This window comes from Mirounga leonina, unplaced genomic scaffold (assembly GCF_011800145.1).
Source record: "Mirounga leonina isolate KUSES-001 unplaced genomic scaffold, KU_Mleo_1.0 Mir_170, whole genome shotgun sequence".
NCBI lineage: Eukaryota > Metazoa > Chordata > Mammalia > Carnivora > Phocidae > Mirounga > Mirounga leonina.
The window spans coordinates 9,942,490-9,967,857 of NW_023270433.1; the positions used below are offsets into that span (position 1 = coordinate 9,942,490).

Below are 25,368 nucleotides of genomic sequence, written 5' to 3' on the forward strand. Positions count from 1 at the left end.
GTTTACAGTGTGCATTCATGCTGATGAAGTATACAGTAATAAAACACCAAAAAGCATTTGGAAAGTCCTCTAGTCTGGTGCCAGACACAGTAGATGCCTGGGGAATGTTTGTTCCTTATTCCCCTCTTAATTTTCTATTTCCTTATCAATCAGTTGGTGATTGCCTTTCCTTACCCTCATGAGAGATTATGCTGGCTTGGATCACTCAAATATTTCCTTTTCAAACTGCGTGAAATTTATGAGGATTTTGTATGTGTGTGTATCAACAAAATACTTATTACATAAGTATATTCCACTCAATCCCTGGACACCCACTATTGTTCTCAGCACTCTGCTTTTGTGTATAAATGGAATGAGATATAAAAGACTGCATGGTGGCATTATGGAATAGTGTAAAGAATATAGGCTCTGGGATCAGATGTAGGTAAAAAAACCCAGCTCTGCCAGGCAGTAATAGCTAACTTAGCTGAAAGCTGTATGTGCCCTGTTTTGTGTTTACCTTTACCATGGTTCTATGACTGTATTACTTCTTCCCCTGACCCCCTTCAGATGAAGGAACAGATTTAGATAGGTGACTTTGCCAAGGTTGCAAAGGAAAGCTGGAACTTGAACCCCTTTAGGGCATACAAGAGTGTGTCTTAAACCCTCTTAAGCCATCTTAAGCAGTATTGGTTATTGTAGCTATGTGACCCTGCACGAGCTGGGTTCTCTGGATCTTAAAATTCTGTGTCTAAAATAAGAAAATACCAGAGTTGATCTCAGGATTAAAAATAGCACACATAAAGTACCCAGTCCCTGGCCCAAAGCTGCCATTTATTGAGGGCTCATTCTAATATACCGTTTGCCCAAATTAAATGTAGATGGGAAGTAAGAATAATCTAAGGCAATATATAATTGCTGATACAGTAGCTTATGAAAGTACAAGGAATTTGGAGAAGAAAGTGATGTAGAATGGAGTAATTGGGAAAGGCTTAAAGGAGGAAGTGTGAAATGTGGACAAGAATGATGGGATGTACATTTCTTATTTAGTAAAAACACAGAAACAGAGATTACTAGAACTTGCATGTGACATGAAGATAGGACTGAGGGTGCCCCGTGGGAAGGCTTAAGAGATGAAAGCAGCAGCTCTATTGGCAGAACCATGTATCAGGAGTTGGCCAATTATAAAAGATCTTGAAAATGACACAAGACTTTAATCCCTATTTTTAAGAAATGTAATGAGTGATATTTCAAGATCAGTCTCCTAGTGAGTTGATGGCCCTCCCCACCAGGACTCCTATTCCACCTGCCACACTCTTGTCTGACAAATTATTCTGCCCCCCCCCCCCCTTCTGGTTTGGTTGAGATAAAGGCTGTCCATAGTTTGGTGATTTGGGGATTACATAAAAATTAGGGGAACCAACAGACGTTTGACATTTTTTTCCTTGTCAAAGCCATTTAAAACCCCCCACTACAATTTACCATTATTTCATAGAAGGAATGTCATTTTTAACATGAAAGAAAAGAGCCATCTGAGAATAAAGGATAGCCCTTTCCACCAAATAAATTCGGTTTTGTGAAAAGCTAGTGTCCTAATTTTTGCCATTTGTGAGGGTCAGTGAGAGATTTGTCCCCAGCGTGCTGGTGTGATTTACTCTAGGCTGTCACATTATTGATGCATAAAAATATTTTCTAATAAAAAGGTAATAGCAAAAGAAAGTTTGATGCCTCCTCCCAATTCCAAATAGTTGCCAAGTATCTACCAAAAACAAAAACCTGTTCATGTGGAATGTAGAGAGGCTGTAGACTACATTGAAGGAAGAATTTAATATGTTAATGACCTATGTCGTCTTCTCTCTTTTTTTTAAAGATTCTATTTATTTGGGAGAGAGAGCATGAGAGCAGGGAGGGTCAGAGGGAGAAGCAGACTCCCCGCTGAGCAGGGAGCCCGATGCGGGACTCGATCCCGGGACTCCAGGATCATGACCTGAGCCGAAGGCAGTCGCCCAACCAACTGAGCCACCCAGGCGCCCCTTATGAGCTATGTCTTCTTCTCAAGGATGGCCTTATTAAAGTATAATAGGAATGGTAACTAATACCGTGCTTATGTGCTGGTAGTCTTGCATGTTTAGGTCTGTCAACAAAAATGCAGTGAAATTTATTTTTAAATCGATTAACTGGCATTGAATTTACAATCATCTGCAGTATCACAGGATGGTTAGCACAAACTCAAGGATCCATTCTACTTAGTCCTTCCAAAATGGAACACATTGCTTTTAGTTATGGCATCAATTCTGTTTGCAGTGATGATTTTTCTTTCATGGTAATTTTTTAAACCTCTTGCTTTCTTGGAAGTCTGCACACAAGTTTGTGATCTTTTCTGCAGGGGACTGAGCATCTGAAACATGCTTTATTTTGGTAGATTCTTGCAGTTTTCTTGCTGGATCCTCTATGAAAGGTACCTGTGAGCTGTGAGACCATTTCAGCATGATGTGGAGTTAGGGACTGCATCGAGGTGGTTCAAAATGAAGCTCGTTCTGGAGAGTTACCTCACGGTCGCACCTGCCAGAGTTTGGGAAATTGCAGTGCTTGGCTGTTGGTCCTGGCGTGGTGCAGTGTTGGGGGGCGCCAGCTGGTGTGTGGAATGCAGGACGCAGAGCCGGGAGAACCTGCCGGCAGGTGTCTGGAGCCTGAGATGCAGTTTCTAGTTTGCAGCGCATGGTGGCGCTTAGGTTTCCCTTGCCCTGCTAGCAGTCTCTAAGGCACCTCCGCCGCCACCTGCAGTCTCAACCAAACCTAGGTGGCGGGATGTGACGGCCCGAGCGTCCAATCGACTGCCAGGTTTTCGGCCACACAACGGCTCTAGCCAATGGGAGTCGGGGAGAGGCGCGGAGGGGGCGGGCCCCGCGGCATGCCAGGCAGAGGCGCGAGGCCCTCCTCCCGCCTCTCCGCCTACTCCAGCCTCCGCCGCCTCAGCTTCCCGAGCGAGCCCTGCGGCCGCCGGAGCAGCTCCCGCGGCGGAGCAGGAGCCGGATGGTCAGAGGAGCCCGGCAACCCCAGCAGCCGCGGAGTCGCCTGGCCCCCAGGTGGGGCGGGAGCTGGGTCGAGGTCGGGTTTGGGGATGGGGTGGGGGCGCGGGAGCGGGCCCAGGGGCAGCGGCTCGGGGCCGTGAAGCAGTCGGGGCTCCGAGACGGGAGGGGCGGGGGGTTCTGGCTGAGGGGGGATTAGGGGGCGTCCAGGGGCGGGGGAGTGGGCTGGGCGGCGATCGCATCCTCGATGCCGGGTGAGAGGGGCGTGTGAGGGAAGGGACGCCGAGGGGTGAGACTGGGGGCGCGGGGCCGGGAGGGGCAGGGCGCGCGCGCCCCGTGGACGGGCCGTGGAATGCGGGGGGCGCGGGGCCGGGGGGGGGGGGGCTGGGGGGGGCAGGGCACACGGGGGGGGGGGTGGGCACGCGAAAGGGGAGGCCGGAGGGGCTTTCGGGGGTGACGAGGCAGACAATGAGTAGGTGGAGGTGGGTGGTTTTGGGGAGCGGGGCTGTGACGAATAGGAGCTGAGGATGGGGTGAGGGACTAGCAGGGAGAGCAGGGTTTGGGCAAAGCAGACATTAGGGGAACCGTGAGTCCCAGGATTGCTTGGTCTTGGTAAATAGGGGAAACAGAGCATAAGGTGTTTGTAAGGTCAGGTCTGAGCTTAGCGAGCCTGTGGTCCTAGAGGGTGGTACGCTGAGTTTTTGACTGGCACAGTAGGGCCAGGAGATGTGTTCTTATATGTTACTTTTAGTTACCGTCTTATTTGTTTGGTTTGTAGACTGACTGGCATAGTGGAGAAACCACCTCGAAAACGGAAAAGCAGGTAAGGCAAAATGCCTTCCTATTTCGCTTCGTGTTTTTCCATTTGCTTGGCTACACCTATATGCCATACTGCATAGTTATACACTGTCAGTGGATGAAGTTTTTTATTTAGCTCCTTTCGTAATGAATATAACTCCATGCAAGACCTTTCTTTTGAGGAGGTCGGAGTACTACCTGTACCGTGTGTGTGTGTGTGTAAGATTATATGGGAAAGAGACGTGGGTAATTGAGAAATCCTAGTTTTTTACTTTAGCTATAATTTCAACTTCTTCACCAGCTCTGTTTAAAAAGCTGGTGTTTCGGGGCGTGGTCGGGGGGGCACCTGGCTGGCTCAGTTTGTGGAGCATGAGACTCTTGATCTCAGGCTTGTGAATTTGAGCCCCACATTGGGTGGAGATTACTTAAAAATAAAATCTTAAAAACAAAACGGAACTAATGTTGGGGCACCTGGCTGGCTTTTCTTGGTAGAGTGTGCGACTCTTGATCTCAGGGTGGTGAGTTCAAGCCCCGCGTTGGGCATAGAGCTTACTTTAAAAAATAAATAAAATATATTAAAAGCTAATGTTTATTGAACATCTACTATGTGCCAAGTACCATGTGCAAGTGCTTTATATGTATTATCTTCTATAATCTTAAGCACCCCAAGGAAGTATGTACTGTTATCACTATTTTGCAGAAGAGGGAAGTGAGGCACAGGGAGGCCAAGATCACTCATCTAATAAATAACGGAACCCACATCTGAATCCAGGCAGTCTGACTCCAGAACTTAGGCTCTTACCCATTGTACTATAATGCCTCTAATAAACATGCAATTGAAAATAGATTTTCTTACTGCTTTTTCTTTTATCATCATACGTAGTACATAGAGTCTAATAACTAATCAAACCATAGAGAAATAGAAACGGAGGGCTTAAGTAGTCCGTAGACAAGTGAATTACTACTTGAGTGATGAAGAAGAGCATATATCCATCCCACAGACATTTTTGTGTGCGTTCCACATGTCAGATACTATATAGCAATTCTGTGTGGTCATGAGAAGATTTCTTTTGCACAGATGTAGGCAGTGGTCTAGAGAGAAAGTAAGCTACAGTAGCGAGGATGTGACCAGTAGGACCACTGTCATAGTTAATACTTGGTAAGTTACCGATGTTAGGACACAGAATACCTCAACAGTAAGTAGATATGAAATGCTGATGACAGAAGTGCTACCAGCCAAAGGTCCTTTGTCATTCTGGGTAGCCATATATGACCATAAAACACTTGAAATATGGCTGGCATGGCTGAGGAACTGAATTTTAAATTTTATTAATTGTAATTAATTTAAATTCAAAAACTGGTACTTGACTCCCTGGAAAATATTCAGTATGTTTGGAAAAATTTGGGTATGTGAATCTACTTTTTCATCTGTAAGTTTTATGAAATCTATATACAGATCAAATATTTCCAGTGAAAATTTAATGTCCAAAACAAGGTGTGCTCTAAGTAAAAATACACATCAGATTTCCGATTAGTATGAAAAAATGAATGCAAAATTTCTTATTACTAATTTTTATATTGATTATATGATGAAATCATGTTTTAGATATATTGGATTAAATAAAAGTATTACTAAAATTATTTTCTTTTTTACTTTTCTAACATGGCTATACAAAAATTAAAAATTATATATGTGGCTTACATTACATGTTTTTTTGGGGACAGATTTTAACTCTCATTACTCCGCTGTCAGTCTCTTGCTGTGGCCTCCTGACTGCGTTCTCTACCTCAAATCTGTAATTCATTCATCATGCTGTGCAAGTTGATCTTGTAATTCTCCTGCTTCAGTCCTTCTATGGTTCCCCATTGCTTATTGAACATAATTCAGACTTTTTAGCCTAATGATAAAAAGAGACTGCCTTTGGGGTGTTTGGGTGGCTCAGTTGGTTGAGCATCCAACTCTTGATTTCAGCTCATGTTGTGATCTCAGGGTCGTGGGATCGAGCCCCTGCATCTGGCTCTGTGCTGAGCTTGGAGCTTGCTTGGAATTCTCTCTCTCCTTCTCCCTCTGTCCCTCTTCTCTCTCTCTCTCTTTTGCCGCCTCCCCCCCCCCAAAGAGACTGCCTTTATTTCACTTCTGCTTGTCTTCCCAGTGACAGTTTAATACTGTGGCCATGGAAATTCTCACTACTGGACCTCTTAAATGTCTAATATTAAATGACTTAACTTTCTGGTGAATCCTGCACAATGAATGAATTGCTGAATGTAACTCTTATGTTCTGCTTGCCATTCCCAGAACTTATGTTCTCTCTTTGCTTTGGGTTTTTGCACATGATTTCTCTTTCTCTCTGGAATACTTTCTCCTTGTTCCTTGGCGAGCGAGCTCCTTTAAGACTGTTAGCTCAAATGTCACATCCTGTGTGTGGACTTTCCCACCCTCTCCTTCACCTAATCTGATCCTGTGATAACTTGTACATATGCCTAGGTATAATGATTTGGGCTGCATTTGAGTTCTAGCTCTGTCACATAAAAGTTGTGAGATCACACGTAAGTTAATAAACCTCCTTGAGCCTCAGTTCCCTCAGCTGTATATGGAAATAATATACATATATTATCTATATACGGCTGGCTGGCTCAGGTGGTAGAGCAGGCAACCCTTGATCTCAGAGTTGTGAGTTCAAGCCCCATGTTGGGTGTAGAGCTTACCTAAAAAAAAATTTAAAAACAAGTCAGGCTCTCTGCTCAGTGGGAGCCTGCTTCTCCCTCTCCCTCTGCCACTCCCCCTGCTTGTGCTCTCTCTCTTTCTCAAATAATTAAATAAAATCTTTAAAAAAAACTTTTAAAAAGAATAATTTAAAAAAAGAAGTCCAACCCTCAGAGGGTTATAAAGTGCTTAGTATAAATAGTACCTGGCACATAGAAAGTACACAATCAATTTTATGTTAAAAAAGCAGCCATCAAATACTCTGTATTTCCCGCCTCTTTTCTAAATGTATACAGGCTAAAGGATTAAAAATAAGGTATTAAGGCAAAGAAGAAACGAGAGAAGAATAATAAACCAGTGGCAAAGTTAGTATATAGACTAGAAAATACTGTAGTTACTAAAGATGGGTTCCGTATTTGGCTCTTAGTTTTCTCAAACAAAGCAAAGAAGAAAATAAAGCTCAACTTCCAGATTCATGGTGTTTATAAAATCAAACACGTGTTTGTTTGTTTTTTAAGATTTTGTTTATTTATTTGAGAGAGAGAGGGAGAGAGCAGGAGCAGGGGGAGGGCCAGAGGGAGAAGCACGGAGCCCCCTGGGGGGCTTGATCCCAGGGCCCTGGGATTGTGACCTGAGCCGAAGGCAGATGCTTGACGACTGAAGCACCCAGGTGCCCCCATATGCATGTTGTTTAAGAGAAGTACAACTTTTTTTGATTGTTAGTTTTTTTTTAAAGATTTTATTTATTTGACAGAGAGAGAGAGCACAAGCAGGGGAAGTGGCAGGCAGAGGGAGAGGGGGAAGCAGGTTCCCCACTGAGCAGAGAACTGGCCTCTGGGCTCCATCTCAGGACCCTGAGATCATGACCTGAGCTGAAAGCAGACGCTTAACCTACTGAGCCACGCAGGTGCCCCTTGATTGTCAGATCTGAGAAAAATTTGTCTCACTGGTCTTCATTGTGGGGACCTGTGTTTTGGGGGGAGGGAATCCTAATAATAAACATAGTAGTGAGTTTTTAAAGATTGCTTCTTATAATGCTTCTCAACCCAGGTTCATGTAATGCCAGTGAACATTCTCCAAAGAGCCAAATCAGTGTATAAGTATACATCTCACTGATGGCTGGCTTGGTTCAGAGATAAACAAGGATGAAGAAGCTGCAGGGATTCTGTTTATTCCCAGCATCTAGACTAGTGCCTGGCACTTAGAAAATAGTTGGTTGAATCATTGAATGAATGTGTCCTTAAATACTTCTCTATGAATATTATTTCTTTCCTTTTAATTAACAGATTTTTTTTACTGTCTTTGTTTTTTTAAGTTTATTTATTTAATTTTTTAAATAATCTCTCCATCCAGCATGGGGCTCAAACTTAAAACCCCGAGATTAAGAGTCACATGCTCTTCTCACTGAGCCAGCCAGGCGCCCCTAAAACTATTTTCTTAATAATACTGAGACCTTACTTGCCTTTTTTGCTATTATTCACTCTCATTCACAGTGGAATTTTCTGAGGCTACAAGTAGGAGTGATTTCACTTCAACTCTGAGGGCTAATGGAATATGTGTTTCTGTATTACTGTGTTTAAAATTTTTCTTTTACAATCTAATATAAATATCGATGGGTATACTCACAAAGATAGTTTTTAAGAGTTGTTAAGGGGCTCTCCTGCAACCAACAAGTTTGAGAGCTGTACGAGAGAACATATTGTAAGAAAGATTAAATTGTCCTTCACTCTCAATTCTTGGGATGCTCCTTTAACAGTAGGTCCCTCCTTGAGGCGCCTTTCCTTCCTCCAGAATTGCTGCCTCTGGGAGTCCCCAGTGTGGGCTTCCTGAATATTATTTCTTGTAGCCAAGTTTTAGTAAGCATCAGGCAGCAATGAGTTGAGGCTTCTATTCTTAGTCAAGAATCATGAGAGCATGTATTTCGCATGTCTGATTAGGTCAGACCCTGATCAAGTCAGGATTTAGAACTGAACGGACCGCCAGCATACATCTCTGAAGAGGTCCTGTGGACAAGACCGTGATTTTCCCCAGAAAACAGTTCTGGAATTGCTCTAAAAATAGAGAACAAAATAACTAATTAAGGCCCTAAAGATGGATTATAAAGAAGGGATGTAATGATCCTAGCCAGAAATTTTTTATAGCTGTTATTATCAGTAGCATACTGTGGCCATAAAAACTCTCAATATCAAATGAAATGACTTCCTGATTAACACTTCAAGATGAATTAATTGTTGAACTTGGTCTTAAGCACCCCTTTGAGTTGGCCTGCTGTGTAGAGTTGTTGACTGTTATGCTATATATCCTGTTATAGTTGGGAAAATGGTTGCCAAAAGTATCATTTTTATTTTAGGGTAGTTGATGTTAAGTCATTCTTTTTTTTTTTTTTTAAAGATTTTATTTATTTATTTGAGAGAGAGAGAATGAGAGACAGAGAGCATGAGAGGGAGGAGGGTCAGAGGGAGAAGCAGACTCCCCGCCGAGCAGGGAGCCCGACGCGGGACTCGATCCCGGGACTCCAGGATCACGACCTGAGCTGAAGGCAGTCGCCTAACCAACTGAGCCACCCAGGCGCCCCAAGTCATTCTTTTTGGTAGACATTAGTTAGTGGCTGAATTATTCCTTTTCTTAAGTTTTTATTTAAATTCCAATTAGTTAACAAATAGTGTAATATTAGTTCCAGGTGTAGAATTTAGTGATTCAACACTTACATACAATACCTGGTGCTCCTCACGAGGGGACTTCTTAATCCCCAGCACCTATTGAATCCCACATTTCCCCGCCCTGCGCTCCCCTCCCCCCTCATGTCTTTTGAGAACATTGCTAGTACACACCAAACTATAATAATGTTTAAGAAGAACTAAGATAATTTGAGATAAGCATTTCATACACTACTCTTATTAATTCTTCCTGTATTTTTTTCTCACTAAAACTTTTATTTCTTTATCTTAGTACATCTTTGTACCCTTAGCACTGAGTGGGTGCTCAGTAAAACTATAGTGAACCAGTAAATGCGTTGGTAGCAAGAGGGAGTTAGTGTAGGTTGGAGCTATAGTGGTCCAAAATACTGTGACACTATTTAAGGACCCTGATAAACTGTACTAGACCGAAAGGAGTTTTAAGGTTAGGAAATTTGATCTCTATGTGGTTTTGGAAAATTCTGAAGACCTCAACATGTCTGCTTAATAATGTTTGGGTTATGAGTTAGAACATCCTCTCATCCTATCAGGAACAAGACCCATTTGTTTGGATAGGGTTCCTGTTGTTTAAAGCTTTACTGTATGATGTGGGGGCTTTTTTTTAGTGATGTGTTTTAAGCAAAGAGAGCTAAGCATTTTTCTTTTAAAGATTTTATTTATTTGACAGAGAGAGAGAGATCACAAGTAGGCAGATGGGCAGGCAGAGAGAAAGGGAGAAGCAGGCTCCCTGCTGAGCAGGGAACCCAGTGCAGGGCTCGATCCCAGAATGCTGGGTTCTTGACCCAAGCTGAAGGCAGACATTTAACCGACTGAACCACCCAGGCGCCCCGAGATCTAAGCATTTTGTTGGTATATGTAATTTGTTTGAATTACATTTGAATTCTAAAACCATTTAAATGCTCTCTAGTCCTGGGTACCAGGGATACAGACACAAGTAAGATTTGGCCCTTGCTGGGGTAAAACTCATGTGGTAGTGGAGAAGGCAGACCCAAACAATGGGACAGTGTAATGACTTTGTATGTATACAAAGGGTTTATAGTAATTCTGCATACGGGTAGTGAGGGCACTTTTCACAGACATCTCATCTAGGCCCTGGAGGTTTTTAGGAGGTTACTTTGGCATAGTGTGACTATTGAATGACAGAGTAGACCCTGGATGGATTGACTAATGACAAGATCTTAAGTGAGCTGAATTTAGGACCTGAACCAGGGCAGTGTCAGGTGTGGAAAGAAAGGTGTTTTTAGGGGTGCCTGGGTGGCTCAGTCTGTTAAGTGTCTGCCTTCAGCTCAGGTCATGATCCTGGGGTCTTGGGATCAAGCCCCACATCAGGCACCCTGCTCAGTGGGGAGCCTGCTTCTCCCTCTCCCTCTGCCCCTCCCCCCTGCTCATGCTCTCTCTCTCTCTCTCTCTCTCTCACTTGCTCTTTCTCTATCTCAAATGAATAAACAAAATCTTAAAAAAAAAAAAAAGAAAGGTGTTTTTAATAGTTTGGGCTGTGGTTTCAGTTTTTAGAGATTAAGCAGGGGTTCTCAAAAAGGGGCAGTTTTGCCTCCTGGGGGCATTTGGCAATGTCTGGAGGAGACATTCTTGGTTGTTAAACTAAGGGCATCTAGTGGGTGAGGCCAGAAATGATGTTAAACACCCTACAATGTGTAGAGTGGCCTCCCACGTCGAAGAATTATTCAGCTCAAATTGTCAGTGATGCTGAAGTCGAGAAAACCTGGACTAGAGTCGAATCCCAGCTCTTCCAAATACTGCCTTTGGGCTCTGGAACAAAGTATAGATTTAATCTCTGAACCTGTTTGCCCTTTTGCAAAAAGCAGGTGTTGACAGTACTTCCTTTGGAGGATTATTCCCCCCCCCCCCCAATAGCATGTAAACTGTGTGAATGCAGAGATTTTTGTCTATTTAAAAAATAGATTCATTGAAGTAATGAATGTAAAGTACATGATAACAGTTACTGACATGTATTAAATATTTAATAAATGATACCTGTGAGTGTTATTAGTTTAAATATTTTTATTTTGCCTTTCCTTCTAGTCTTTTTAAAAACATGTTGATCCGAGGTATTATTAGTGTAAAAAAAAAGTGCACCAATTTTAAGTATGCAATTTGATGAGTTTGACAAATGTATACATTGTGTAACCACCCACTGTAATTATGATCTTGAACCTGCCATTGCTACCCTCCCCACCCCCACATTTGCTCATGTTGCCTTGTTGTCATGATTCTGGGAACCGCTGATCTTTTTTCCCTATTACTATAGCTTTGTTTTTTCTAGAATCTCATGTAAGTAAATCATTCATTAGATAGTCTTTTGTGTCTAGCTTCTTCCACTTGCCATAATGCTGTTGAGATTCATCCATGTTCTTGTTCATAACTGTAGTTAATTTCTTCTTATCACTTGGGAGCAATGTATGTATGTTTTTACATTGTATGATTTTACCGTAATTTGTTTATGCATTCACCAGTTGACAGACATTTGGCTTGTTTCTGGTTTTTGGCTAGTATGAATGCATCTGTTAATGAACAGTTAGTTAAGTCTTCGGGCAGATATATTTTCATTTCTCTTGAGTAGATAGATGCCTACGAGTGGGCTTGCTGGGTCTTACGGTAAATGTATGTTTAATTTTTTAAGAAATTGCCAGACTGTTTTCCAAAGTGGCTGTACCATTTTGCATTCCCACCAGCAATGTTTGGGATTCCACGTGTTCCATATCCTTGCCACTTTTTGGTATTGCCATTCTTTTTCTTTTAAAAAGCTTTATCAAGGTATAATGGCATACAATAAGCCACACATATTTAAAGTGTACAATTCGATAAGTTTTGACACACGTGTATACCCTTGAAACCATTACCATTGTTTGCCTAGGGGTATATATCATTATGTTTTTAATTTGCCTTTCCCTAGTGATTGATCGTGTTGAACATCTTTTAATGTATTTATTGGCCATTCATAAAACTTCTTTTGTGAGTTTTCTTTTCAAATCTTTTGTCCATTTTTTATCAGTTGTTTGTCTGTATACAGTTATAAGGGTTCTTTATTCTGGAAACAAATGTTTTGCAGATATTTTCCCCCAGTCTATGGCTTGCCTTTTCCCTGTCTTCACCGTATCTTTAGCTTGAATAACAGTTTGGATGGCAACCCTTTTAATGGAGACAGCAGAGACAGGGGCAAATTTGGAAGGGTAAGATTATGAGTTTATTTTGACTCTATGGAGTGTAAAGTGCTTCAGAGTTCGCCGTCTCTCACCAGGCAGGTGGAAATATGGGTCTGGAGCTGAAAAGGGCGTAGGGCTTCAGATACAGAGTTGGAAGTCATCAGTTACCCAAGTTATGCAAATGAACGAAATAACTAACGGAGACCATCTTGAGTGAAATGTGAAGAAGAGTAGAGCGTTGTAATAGCATGGTGTGGAAATAAACCAGACTGCTTTCTGTTTTTTGGATGTTCTTTGCAGTATTATCTGTCCATTGCAGTTTTTCTGTATGTAGTCATCAAACAAGTAATGTTTATCTCTGGGAGATAGATCTCCATACTCTTGAGTGAGGAACAGATTCTGGAGGTAGTTATATTGAAAACCAGGTGAACATTTTCCAGTTTACACTGAAACACAGAAATATCCTCTACTTAGAGAGTTTGTGTATGATGGTGTTTCCCTTAGTAACATCCCTACAGAAATGCAGTGGTTTTGGTAAAGCTGTTTCTTACAGCATGTGTCAGTGAAAACCTAGGACATACCAAAATTCAGTTCTGCAAAAACAGATTTTACAGGGCCCAAGATAGTATGGTCAAAGTGCTGAGCATTTTCATGGTAATATTTTACTCAAGAATAAAACCTAGACTGGCTCAAGCAGTGATTTTTTAAGGGTGTTAAGAAATGAGCCCAGGGGCGCCTGGGTGGCTCAGTTGGTTAAGCATCTGCCTTTGGCTCAGGTCATGATCCCAGGGTCCTGGGATCGAGCCCCACATCGGGCTCCCTGCTCCGCGGGAAGCGTGCTTCTCCCTCTCCCTCTGCCGCTCCGCCTGCTTGTGTTCCCTCTCTCGCTGTGTCTCACTCTGTCAAATAAATAAATAAAATAAAATAAAATAAAATAAAATAAGCCCAAAGATTCATTGGGACTAATTCAAGGGCTCCCTGGAGGGTGGGAGTAGGTAGAAGAAAGTTAAGCAGGCTAGCCTCTAAGGCTCCACTTTGACTTTTATGTATGTATGTGTGCATATATGTCTGTATGTGTATTTTTAATGTGGAAAATTTCAAATACAGACAAAATTAGAAGGCTTAAATTGTTCATCCAGCTTCAATAATTATCAATTGAATCTTGTTTCATTTATATACCCTCGTACTCTACCTGAAACATATGCCATACATGGTATTCGTCTAAATATGGTAGTATGTGTTGTTGAAAGATAAGGACTCTTAAAACACATTACAATACCATTAACGATAACTTAAAAATTAACAGTATTCCCCTAGTATCATCAAATATCTTGTCAGCGTTTAGATTTCCACATTTGGCTGATCGTTTTTTAAAATGTCTGTTTGTTCAGGGTGTGTGGGTGGCTCAGTTGGTTAAGCATCCAAGTCTTGATTTCAGTTCGGGTCGTGATCTCAGGGTCATGAGATTGAGCCCCACCTTGGGTTCTGTGCTCAGTGGGGAGTCTGCTTGAGATTCTCTCCATTCTCTTTTTGCCCCTCCCCTCCTCTAAAGTAAATAGATCTTTTATTTTTTATTTTTTAATTTTTTTAAAGATTTTATTTATTTATTTGAGACAGAATGAGAGAGAGCGAGCACATGAGAAAGGGAAGAGTCAGAGGGAGAAGCAGGCTCCCCGCCAAGCAGGGAGCCCGATGCGGGACTCAGTCCCAGGACTCCAGGATCATGACCTGAGCCGAAGGCAGTCGCTTAACCGACTGAGCCACCCAGGCGCCCCGTAAATAGATCTTTTAAAAGAATAAATAAAAATAGAATGTTTGTTCAAATCAGGATCCAGGTCAGGTTTGTAGCTTGCAATTTGTTGATTAGATCTCAAGTTCTTTTAAGTCTGTAGTTTTCCCACTCTATTTTTCCCCATGCTCTTTATTTGTTGAAAGAAGTATGTTTGTTATTAAGAGTTTCCCACAATCTGGGACGCCTGGGTGGCTCAGTCAGTTAAGCGTCTGCCTTCGGCTCAGGTCATGATTGTAGAATCCTGGGAGCCGAAGGCAGACGCTTAACGACTGAGCCACCCAGGCACCCCAATAAATAAAATCTTAAAAAAAAACTACCAAGAATAATGAGTTGTAAAAGATATCCATAAAGGGGCGCCTGGGTGGCTCAGTCGGTTAAGCGACTGCCTTCGGCTCAGGTCATGATCCTGGAGTCCCTGGATCGAGCCCCGCATCGGGCTCCCTGCTCGGTGGAGAGTCTGCTTCTCCCTCTGACCCTCCTCCCTCTCATGCTCTCTGTCTCTCGTTCTCTCTCTCTCAAATAAATAAAATCTTAAAAAAAAAAAAAAAAAAGATATCCATAAATTAGTAAATTAATTGACTATATAGTAGGGCTACGAATTTTTTTTAAGATTTTATTTGTTTATTCCAGGGGGTGGCACACAAGCCGGGGGAGGGGCAGAGGAGGAGAAAGAGGGACAAGCCGACTTTGTACTGAGTGCAGAGCCTGATGTGGGGCTTGATCCCACAACCTTGAGATCATGACCTGAGTCCAAACCAAGAGTCAGACATTCAACCAACTGAGCCACCCAGGTGCCCTAGTAGGTACGAATTTTATTTCACAAAATCAGGTAACCAAGAAATGTTACAATATTTTAATTCCTTCACATGAAATTAAATCCAACCTTGGGACATGTGCCCCTCCCACCCCCAATCCACCACACTGATGAAAAATTCAATCTCAGTGATTAAGAATGGGCATCCTCCCCTCCTTAGGGTTGTATAAGAATCTGGGAGCCTTATGAGGAGCCAGGCAAAGGGTGAAAGGTAAGTTTTCAGTTCATAATGGCTGTGACTGGTAAGAATGTTGTCTGAGAGAGTATGGTTCCTTCATGTTTGGTGGTTCTGACAGTTATGGCCCACTTCAGGCACATGAATTTTTGCTAAGTATGGGGACTCCAGTGTAGAAGTTTCAGCTTTCCTAGGTATAGCACACACCCATTAACCTCCCAGGACCTGTCATTTATCTAGAGCACTGCCAGGAAGTGGGGTTGCAGGCCCCCTCTTTTTGTGGGTCCTGAAGAAGTCCTTCCCCTTACTAGATAATTCACTCCTTTTTTCTTCTTGTTTCTGCCTTTCTGCCCTCAAAGGTACTGTTCTTCCACCCTTCCCTCAGCATCATCTCCTCAAGGAGCTCACATTTTCAGAAAACAAGCAAAACCTCCCTTGAGGCTAGGACTGTCTTGGAGACTGGGGAATACAGTGAGAATAAAACATTCATTGATGTCTTAATAACTATCCAGCTACTTTTTTTTCCTTCAATAATTCTTTAGTCCCTGTGGTGGTTTTAAAGATCTGTCCACAAATTCTTTGCTTCTCCTTTCTCTAAAAGATGGAGCTTAATTCTCCTCCCCTCGAGTGTGGGATGGACTTTGTGTCTCCCTTCTAGTGGCTAGAAAACGGCGGAAGTGATGAGACCTCGCATCCCAGATCAGGTCGTCAGGAGACTTAGGCTTGTCTTGTGTGTACTCTTTCCCTCTCTCTCTCAAATCACTTGCTCTATGGGAGACTAGCTGCCATGACTTGAGGCTGCCCTGGATAGACGAGAGCCACTTGCCATGTTGTGAAGACAGGCAGCCAATGTCGAGGGCCACAGGGTAAGAAAGAAAGCCTGCCAGCAAGCACGTGAGTGAGCTTGGAAGAGAGTCCTGCATTGGTTGAGCTTGAGGTGACTACAGTCCTGGCCAACAGCCTGACTCACTATCCTGGCTTCACAAGGGCTGAGGTATGTAAGCCTGTGATTTGGGGGGTGGGAAAGGTCTCCTTTCATTCGACACTGGCTCTGTTGTACCCAAGGGATCAGTCTCTGGCTAAGCTTTCTCTCCTTCTGGGTAGGTCTCTGATGGGCATTGGGGGAGAGAGAGAGAGAGAGAGTGTGTGTGTGTGTGTGTGTATTTGTATGTTTTGGAAGCAGCTATCTTTTGATTAAAGGCATTGCAGGACAACTGACTTACAGGCAGTGATGTGTGCCTGTCGTAATAGCCAAATCTCTAACCATTTGCTTTCCTCTTCAGAGTCTTTGCTCTGTCCCTGATCTTTTGTCCCACAGATTGGGAGGGAGTCCATGCTCATGTTCACTCCTATTAAGGCAAGAGCCAAAAGGTTGTTGCCCAATGAAATTCAGTTTTCCTCTGCCTGGTATCTGTCACTAGGTTTTGAACTTTTTTTCAACCCCTTCTTGGCCATCTGGGAAGAGTGGGTGATGGTTAATTTTATGTATCTACTTGACTGGTGCCTAGATATTTGGTCAAAATTGTGGGTGTGTGTCAGGCTGTTTCTGGATGACAGTAACATTTGAATTGGTAGACCGAGTAAAGTAGATTGACCTTCCCAATGTGGGTGGGCCTCATCCAATCAGTTGAAGACCTGAAAAGAGCAAAAAGTCTGAATAAGAGGTAACTCCCCCTGCTAGACTGCTTGAGTTGGGACATCAGTCTTCTCTTGCTTTCAATTTGAGGTGAAACCTTGCTCTTCTTGGGTCTTTAGCCTGCTGGCTCTCAGCCTGGAACTTAAACCATAAGCTTTCCTGGTTCTCCAGCTTTCAGACTCCAACTAGAATCATACCATCGGCTCTCCTGAGGTCTCCAGTTTGTTGACTGCAGATCTTGGGACTTTTTGGCCTCCATAATTGTGTAATCCAATTCTTTATTATCTATCTATCTATCTAGACACACACACACACACACACACACACATCCTGTTGGTTCTGTTTCTCAGGAGAACTCTGACTGATACATAAGCCTCATCTTTTTTGTGGCCTTAGTTTCATCCCTAGGTTGCCAGAGTGCTCCTAAATTTGTCGTAGCTTCTGCATAATTAGCTGTGGGTTCTCTTCACGGATGCAGTCTGCCGTGAAATGTCCATCTTCACCACGAGCTGAACAAAAGGAGAAATGCTTGTGTTTTCATAAACTTGGCAGCTGTTTTGGAAACATTGCACACTAAAGCTAGGCATCATTCTTTATATTCTTGTTTTGCGGTTGGGTTTCCTTCTCCCAAGCTCTCTCCATATACTCCCATGGGCCTCAGAAGCATATGTGCCTGTTTGGCAGGATCCTGGGCATTCTTCCTGGATGGAGGAGCCCATGATGAAGGTGCTCACACATGGTTTTCCAAAAGCCTGCAAAGTGGCAGTCAGAACTGTTAAAGTTTTATTTATTTATTTATTATTTATGTATTTATAAGTAATCTCTACACCCAACATGGGGTTTGAACTCAGGACCATGAGATCAAGAGTTACGTGCTCTTCTGACTGAGCCAGGCAGGTGCCCCAGAATTTTTAAGTTATTGTGATAATTCCAAACTGTAGCATTATCTACATATTTTTAGAGAACAATTGGCCCTCCTCCCCCAAAGACTTTAGATTTAGAACAGTTGCCATTAGCCTGTCTTTCTAACAATAGATAAGCAAGTCATTTATCTATTGTGGTGACTCCTAGCTGGTGATAATGAAATTGTCATCAATGAGTAAGAGATTTCTTACCTTTTTTAAAAAATAGGAATATGTATCTATATTGTCTCAAACCAGTTTTAAGCTATTGAGATACAAGTTTAAAAGAAGGGGAATGCTTTTAATAATTTATACAAGAATTATAGAATCTGTATTGGGAAAGATTCATTACTGAATTCAGCAGTAAGCACAGTAGGAGAAATCCTACTGTAACATACCAGAAAAGGAGGTCCTTTGAAATTCCTCAGTCTCCGTCTTTTCAAATATGGTTTACTTACATGTTCATTAATAGCTGACATGTATTTCAGTGTTCCTAAGAATTTTATCTGAATCAAATGTCTCATGTACCTGCTATTCGTATTTTATATGCCCTTGTGACAAAATACCAATGGCATTTAGTAGAGGTGTTAGTGAGTTCAAGGTACTTCTCTCATTGTTGATTTTTCTTAATAACCAGTTAACGGGCCCCTGGGTGGCTCAGTCGGTTAAGCATCTGCCTTCAGCTCAGGTCATGATCCCAGGGTCCTGGGATCAAGCCCTGTGTCAGGCTCCCTGCTCATTGGGAAGTCTGCTTTTTCCTCATCTTCTGCCCCTCCCCACTGCTCATGCTCTCTCTCTCTCTCTCTCAAATACATAAGTAAAATCTTAAAATAAAACAAAACGAAACAGATAACAAAACCACAATTGTTATATATATGGCCATAGAATTTTTTAGTTTTAAAAAGAGGTTCTTATACCTGAAAACGTTGGAAACCACTGGATTAGATATCTTTGGAGCTATTTCTAGCTCTGATATGTGGGAGAGAACTGTGGCTTAGGGATGGAGTCTGTGTAAGGATGTGTGTGAAGAGCATCCCAGAGCATGCTGGTGAAATCCCCAGGGCTTTGGCTGGTTTCTAGTCACTCCTTTTCTTTTTTTTTTTTCCCTACATGCCCTAGGGGTTTGATTCATCTTTTTTCTAAGAGTCATTTGGTAATCTGTTGTTGCCTCTGCCCATAAACCTATCTTCTTTGAAAGAGAATGCAGGTGCCTCAGCTTTCCCTTACCTTGTTAACTCTGAAAGTGTTTGATGCTTTTTCAATTTCAAGGGTTTTTACTGCCAGTAACAATAGAGAATGAAATGAATGAATAAAATCTTATGCATTTTAGAATTTAGAATTTTATTAAAAATAAGAGGTTTCCCTAACCTTTGTTGAAGAGTAAATGAGTAGAGCTCAATTTTCTAGTAGTTGCTGCAATAAAGGCAATAAACTAAGTGATGTCAGAAGTTTCTTCCAACTCAGATATCTTTAATTTTTAGGGAGAGGTTACTCACTTTCCTTCATTTTGTCACTCTCTTAATCTGGGAAGTACCTAACCATCTTTTCTTCTCTTTTTCTCTATCGTTTGTCCCTGAAGATAATTACTTGTAGGCCATCGAATTCATTTCATCACAGAGGAGAAGCTCCAGGTTATTGTTTTCAGTCTCTCTCTCTTTTTTTAAAGATTTTATTTATTTATTTGACCCAGAGAGAGAGAGAGAGTACAAGCCATGGGAGTGGCAGGCAGAGGGAGAGGGAGAAGTAGCCCCTGTTTTCAGTCTCTTTACCTGTTGCTTTTTGCCGGGTTCATTCCACATGTTCTCCTCACATTGTGACCTTGACACTCCTTCCATCTGCTCTTGTGGTTTGTGTCCCCGTCTCTTAACCAGAGCAGGCCTTTGCAGCCGTCTTCACCAATAAAGCATGGCTCAGGCACAACCGTCTGACTCATGGGGCTGGGTCACAGAAATGCCATGTGCAGGTGCCTGGGTGGCTCAGTTGGTTAAGCGACTGCCTTCGGCTCAGGTCATGATCCTGGAGTCCCGGGATCGAGTCCCACATCAGGCTCCCTGCTCAACGGGGAGTCTGCTTCTCCCTCTGACCCTCCTCCCTCTCCTGCTCTCTGTCTCTCATTCTCTCTCTCTCAAATAAATAAATAAAATCTTTGGGCGCCTGGGTGGCTCAGTTGGTTAAGCGACTGCCTTCGGCTCAGGTCATGATCCTGGAGTCCTGGGATCGAGTTCCGCATCGGGCTCCCTGCTTGGCGGGGAGTCTGCTTCTCCCTCTGACCCTCCTCCCTCTCGTGTTGTCTCTCATTCTCTCTCTCAAATAAATAAATAAAATCTTTAAAAAAAAAAAAAAAAAGAAAAGAAATGCCATGTGCTTCTACCTTCCTCTCTTGGGATACTCACTTTTGGAACCAAGTTCCCAGGCTGTGCTATGAGGGCACAAGTGAGAGTCTGTGTGAGAGAAACTGAAGCTCCTGGCCCTCAGCCCCCGCTGAACTCCCAGCTGACATGTAGCCTCAGCTTGCCAGCCATGTGAGTGAACCATCCTAAAAGTGGATCCTAATCGTCCAGATCCCCATCATACAGCCCCAGTGGGTGCCCATGTAGAGCAGAGAAGAGCTGTCCCTGCCAAGTCCTACCCAACTGCAGATTGATTCACAAGCACAATTAAAGACTGTTGTTTTAAGCCGCTCAGTTATACAATAGTGGATGACTGACTTGCTATTCCATTTTGCCAGAGTTTGGAGAAGAGACCGTACTATATATTAACATGCTTCAACTTAGAAACAAGACATATTTCCACCTTCAGAACCGCTGTTAGTATCATAAAAGAAGAAAAACAGATTCTGTGTCCTCTTCCCTTGTAGATTTTTGTCTCCTAGGCTTTCATTTTATGTATTTATTAAATTATGGGTCTTTTTAATTTAAAGAGTAGTACAAAATAGCAAAAATTGGAAGTAATGTCCCTGCCCAGACAACTCCATTCTTATGTCCTTCTGATATAGAAGGTTGTATGCATGTTAATAATGAGCAGTGACTTTGGAATGATTCAGGTGAGGTGTGTGACCCTGGAAAACAACATCCTCTTTGTAACTCAGTTTCTTGTATAAAATGGTTTCTACTTCATAGGGTTGTTGTGAGTCTTCAGTGCTATATACATACAAAGTGTTTAGATAGTGCCTGTCACAAAATGTTGGCTCTTCATTAATACTGCTGGTCACTATTACTATTAATGGCATTATTATTTTTAGACAAGGGAGGGGAAGGATAGCCAGCAGAAAGGTTGCAGTCTGAAATGATGGAGTAAATATTCCTACAGTGTTAGGGACAGAAGGATGTCGGGAAGTCTAAAGTGCCTAAAGAATTAATAAATGTGTTTTAGATTTTTATAAGGCTTAAAGTTGCACTTAAGAGGTGAAGACCAGAGGGACTCCTTTGGGAAAGAAGATTAGGGAGAAGGTGATGAAGAAATTTCAGAATCAGGGTGGGCTGTTGCTGGTTTTTGGACTTCTTGATAATGATTGGCATTTACTGATATATTAGCCAGTGATTTCTCATATATATTACCTGTTGTCACTAGTTCATTTTTTTTTTTAAAGATTTTATTTATTTATTTGAGAGAGAGAGAATGAGAGAGAACGAGAGGGAGGAGGGTCAGAGGGAGAAGCAGACTCCCCGCTGAGCAGGGAGCCCGATGCGGAACTCGATCCTGGGACTCCAGGATCATGACCTGAGCCGAAGGCAGTCGTTTAACCAACTGAGCCACCCAGGCACCCACTAGTTCATTTTTTTAGCAAGCCCTTTTAAATTTATTAATGAATACTTTACATGCAATAAAATGTATAGATCTTAAGTATTTGGTTCAACTATTTGTTTTTTTTGTTGTTGTTGTTTGTTTGTTTTAAAGATTTTATTTATTTGTTTGAGAGAGAGAGAATGAGATAGAGCATGAGAGGGGGGAGGGTCAGAGGGAGAAGCAGACTCCCTGCCAAGCAGGGAGCCCGATGCGGGACTCGATCCTGGGACTCCAAGATCATGACCTGAGCCGAAGGCAGTCGCTTAACCAACTGAGCCACCCAGGCGCCCTCAACTATTTGTTTTTATCAATTCCTAATTGTTTAGTGTTCAGGTTGATTACAGAGTAGAGTCAATGAACTAAATGGGAGGAGGGGACCAAGGGAAGATAATTCCCAGGTTGCTCATTGGTGCTTATTATCAGGTCGGGTCTATGTTTGTTACTTCATTAGAGGACAGATGGTATTGTTCCCATTTACAAATAGAGAAGCTGAGGCTCAGGAAAGTAAAGTGATTTACCTAGAGTAACACAGCTAGCAAGTGGCTCAGGCAGGACAAAACACAGTTTTTTCTGTCTCTATGATATTTTTGCAGTTCCAGAGTGAAATAGTGACACTGGCATTTTTTTTTTTAAACTTTAGTGGACATCATTTCCTATGAGGGTTTATTAAAGTCCCATAAGTAAAATGAAAACGATTCTTGAAATGCATGTCTTCTAGTTTCAAGTACTTCAAATTTCCTCAAGCTACTAAAACCATTATTTTTAATTTTACCATTTTCTGTAATTGACATAGAGTAGTTTATCAGATATTCCTCTCCAATGGCTAAGGTAATTAGGTAAAATTAGTTGTTTGGGATAACCTAGTGCAATTTTACTTTTAAAGTAAAAATAAATAAGAAAATAAAGAAAATAAAGACCATTAAGAATGAAAAGAAGTCTGTTTCTAGACAGTTTATGCTATTACACATCTCTTAGATATAAGATTTAAAGGTAGAACTGTAAGTGATGTTAGTTAATTTTCCTGGATAACAAATGACCTTGTGCTCAAGACTAGATGATGGACAAGTAATTTGTTATGTTACCGAGTGGAGAAATCTTCAGGTGCAGGAATGTAGTCTTTGATTCAATCAGCATGGTATTCCTGAAGCTCTCAGATTTTTCTTTCTTCTCTCATATTTTACATTGTTTTATCCTTTGCAGCATATTCTATTTCTTTGTGTGTTCTATTTGAAAATTGACACTACATAAAGAAATAAAGGTAACAGATGGAAAGGTAAATGAGAGCTGAGCCATTCATTTTCAGAAATTCTTTAAAATTTTGTTTATTGGGGCACCTGGGTGGCTCAGTCAGTTAAGCATCTGCCTTTGGCTCAGGTCATGATCTCAGGGTCCTGGGATCGAGCCCCGTGTCAGTCTACCTGCTCAGCGGGGAGTCTGTTTCTCCTTCTCCCTCTGTGGTCTCTCTTGCTCTCACTGTCTCTCAAATAAACAGAAATCTTAAAAAAATAAAAATGTTCTTTATTTTATGAAAAATGCTAGCTCTGAAAATGGGGTCATTAAGACAGATTTCATGTGCAGCCAGTCGTTTAACAGATATTCTAAAAGTATCTAGGTATGCTTTGTACTTTTTTTTAAAAATATTCTGAGGACTTTTAATGGATAGTTTACTTGACATTCTCAAGAATACTAAAAGCAGGGGCACCTGGGTGGCTCAGTTGGTTAAACATCTGCCTTCAGCACAGGTCATGATCCCGAGGTCCTGGAATCGAGCCCCACATTGGGCTCCCTACTCAGTGGGGAGCCTCCTTCTCCCTCTCCTTCTACCCGTCCACCCCCCCACTCATATGTTTCATTCAAATAAATAAATTTTTAAAAAAATCTTTAAAAAAAAAGAATACCAAAAGCAGAAAATGGTTTTCCCTTAACATATTGTTGATGTTTTCATCGTTTAGATTTTTCTCAGTTTCTCTCTCTTTTTTTTAAAGATTTTATTTATTCATTTGAGACACAGAGATACAGAGAGAGAGAGAGCATGAGCAGGGAGAGAGGGAGAGGGAGAGGGATAAGCAGGCCCCCTACTGAGCCAGGAGCCAGACGTGGATCTCGATCCCAGGACCCTGGGATCATGACCTGAGCCAAAGGCAGACGCTTAACCTTCTGAGCCACCCATGCGCCCCTCTTTCTTTCTTTCTTTCTTTTTTTTTTAAGATTTTTTCACTCATTTATTTGAGAGAGAGAGCAAGATAGAGAGCACGAGCAGGGGGAGCAGCAGAAGGAGAGGGAAAAGCAGGTTCCCTGCTAAGCTCTATCCCAGGACCCCAAGATCATGACCTGAGCCGAAGGCAGACAGACGCTTAACCAACTGAACCACCCAGGTTCCCTGACTTTTCCTAGTTTCTTATAAACTGGTAAACATCTAAGAGTTTCTGTAATACAGCTTTACTTGTAATAAAAAAATTTTAAACGTCTCAAGTTAAATTCAGTATTTCATATGGCAATCTGCCCTGTACTCTCAACATCCCTTTCTCTGCTCTACTTTTGATTTTTTTAATTAAAAAAAGTGTTGGATTTTAGGGGCACCTGGGTGGCTCAGTCGGTTAAGTGTTCAGTTCTGTTTCAGCTGAGGTTGTGATCTCAGGGTTGTGAGAACAAGCCCCTGCATTGGGCTCTGAGCTGGCTGTGGAGCCTACTTAAGATTCTCTTCTCTCCCTCTCTGTCTGCCCCTCCCCACATTAAAAAAAGTTGTGGGTTTTTTTTTCCCCCATTCATTCAATCTAGGTTTTGCTTTCTAGAGGTCTTCTTCCTTTACTAGAATGTAAGGTCTGTGAGGACAGGAATGTATGTTTGTTTATAAAGCACAGAAAATATCTGGAATGCAATAGGTATTTAAGAAATACCTTGTTGAGGGGCGCCTGGGTGGCTCAGTTGTTAAGCGTCTGCCTTCGGCTCAGGTCATGATCCCAGGGTACTGGGATTGAGCCCCACACTGGGCTCCCTGCTTAGTGGGAAGCCTGTTTTTCCCTCTCCCACTCCCCCTCCTTGTGTTCCCTCTCTTGCTGTGTCTCTCTCTCTCTGTCAAATAAATAAATAAAATCTTCTAAAAAAATAAATAAAAATAAGAAGAATAAAATTAATATCTTTGTTCCCACTGGCCAACTTTAAAATTAGTATATTATCACTATCTTGGAAGTTCCTTATATGCCTCTCTTCTATGGCATTCACCTCCTCCCCTCACCAGTTAGAGGAAAGCACTATTTGAAATCATTTTCATTTCCTTGCATTTTCTTCCATGGTTTTACAACATATGGATGTAACTGTACATATATTGTTTAGTTTTAGATTTGGTAATCTTTATATACATGAAATCATACTGAATTTGTTCTTTGGTTTGCTTTATTCATTCAACATTAGGAGTTTGAGATCTATTCATGTTGATGCACATAGATGTGTGCCATTCGTTTTCACTGTTACATAGTATTCAGTTACTTGACTGTGTCACAATTTTTTTTTCAAAGATTTTATCCATTTATTTGAGAGAGAGTGTGAGAGAGAGAGAGAGAGCGCAAGCAGTGGGGAGGGGTAGAGGGAGAAACAGACTCCCTGCTCAGCGGGAAGCCCGATGCAGTACTCGATCCCAGGACCCTGGGATCATGACCTGAGCCAAAGGCAGATGCTCAACTGACTCAGCCACCCACATGCCCAACTGTGTCAGAATTTATCCATTCTCCTATGGATAATTGAATTGTTCTAAGTTACAAACAATGCAAGCACAAACATTTTTTTAAAGCATCTCCTGTACGTGTGCAAGAGTTTTTTAGGGTATACGTCTAAAGACTTTCTGGGTCATATAAAATGGGTATTTTCAGCTAAATATTGACATTGTTTTCTGAAGTGGT

The 25,368-nt window shown here is 42.0% G+C and overlaps 1 protein-coding gene across 1 annotated transcript in view; it reads left to right on the plus strand.

Moving 5' to 3' along the window:
* Positions 1 to 2,952: 2,952 nt before the first annotated feature.
* Positions 2,953 to 25,368, plus strand: part of SCAI (suppressor of cancer cell invasion) — a 135,497-nt gene continuing 113,081 nt past the window's right edge. Inside the window, exons 1-2 of the mRNA XM_035015821.1 lie at positions 2,953 to 3,065; positions 3,787 to 3,831. Of these exons, the coding sequence (XP_034871712.1) occupies positions 3,013 to 3,065; positions 3,787 to 3,831 (98 nt within the window). The 5' untranslated portion in view covers positions 2,953 to 3,012. The remainder of the gene's footprint in view (positions 3,066 to 3,786; positions 3,832 to 25,368) is intronic.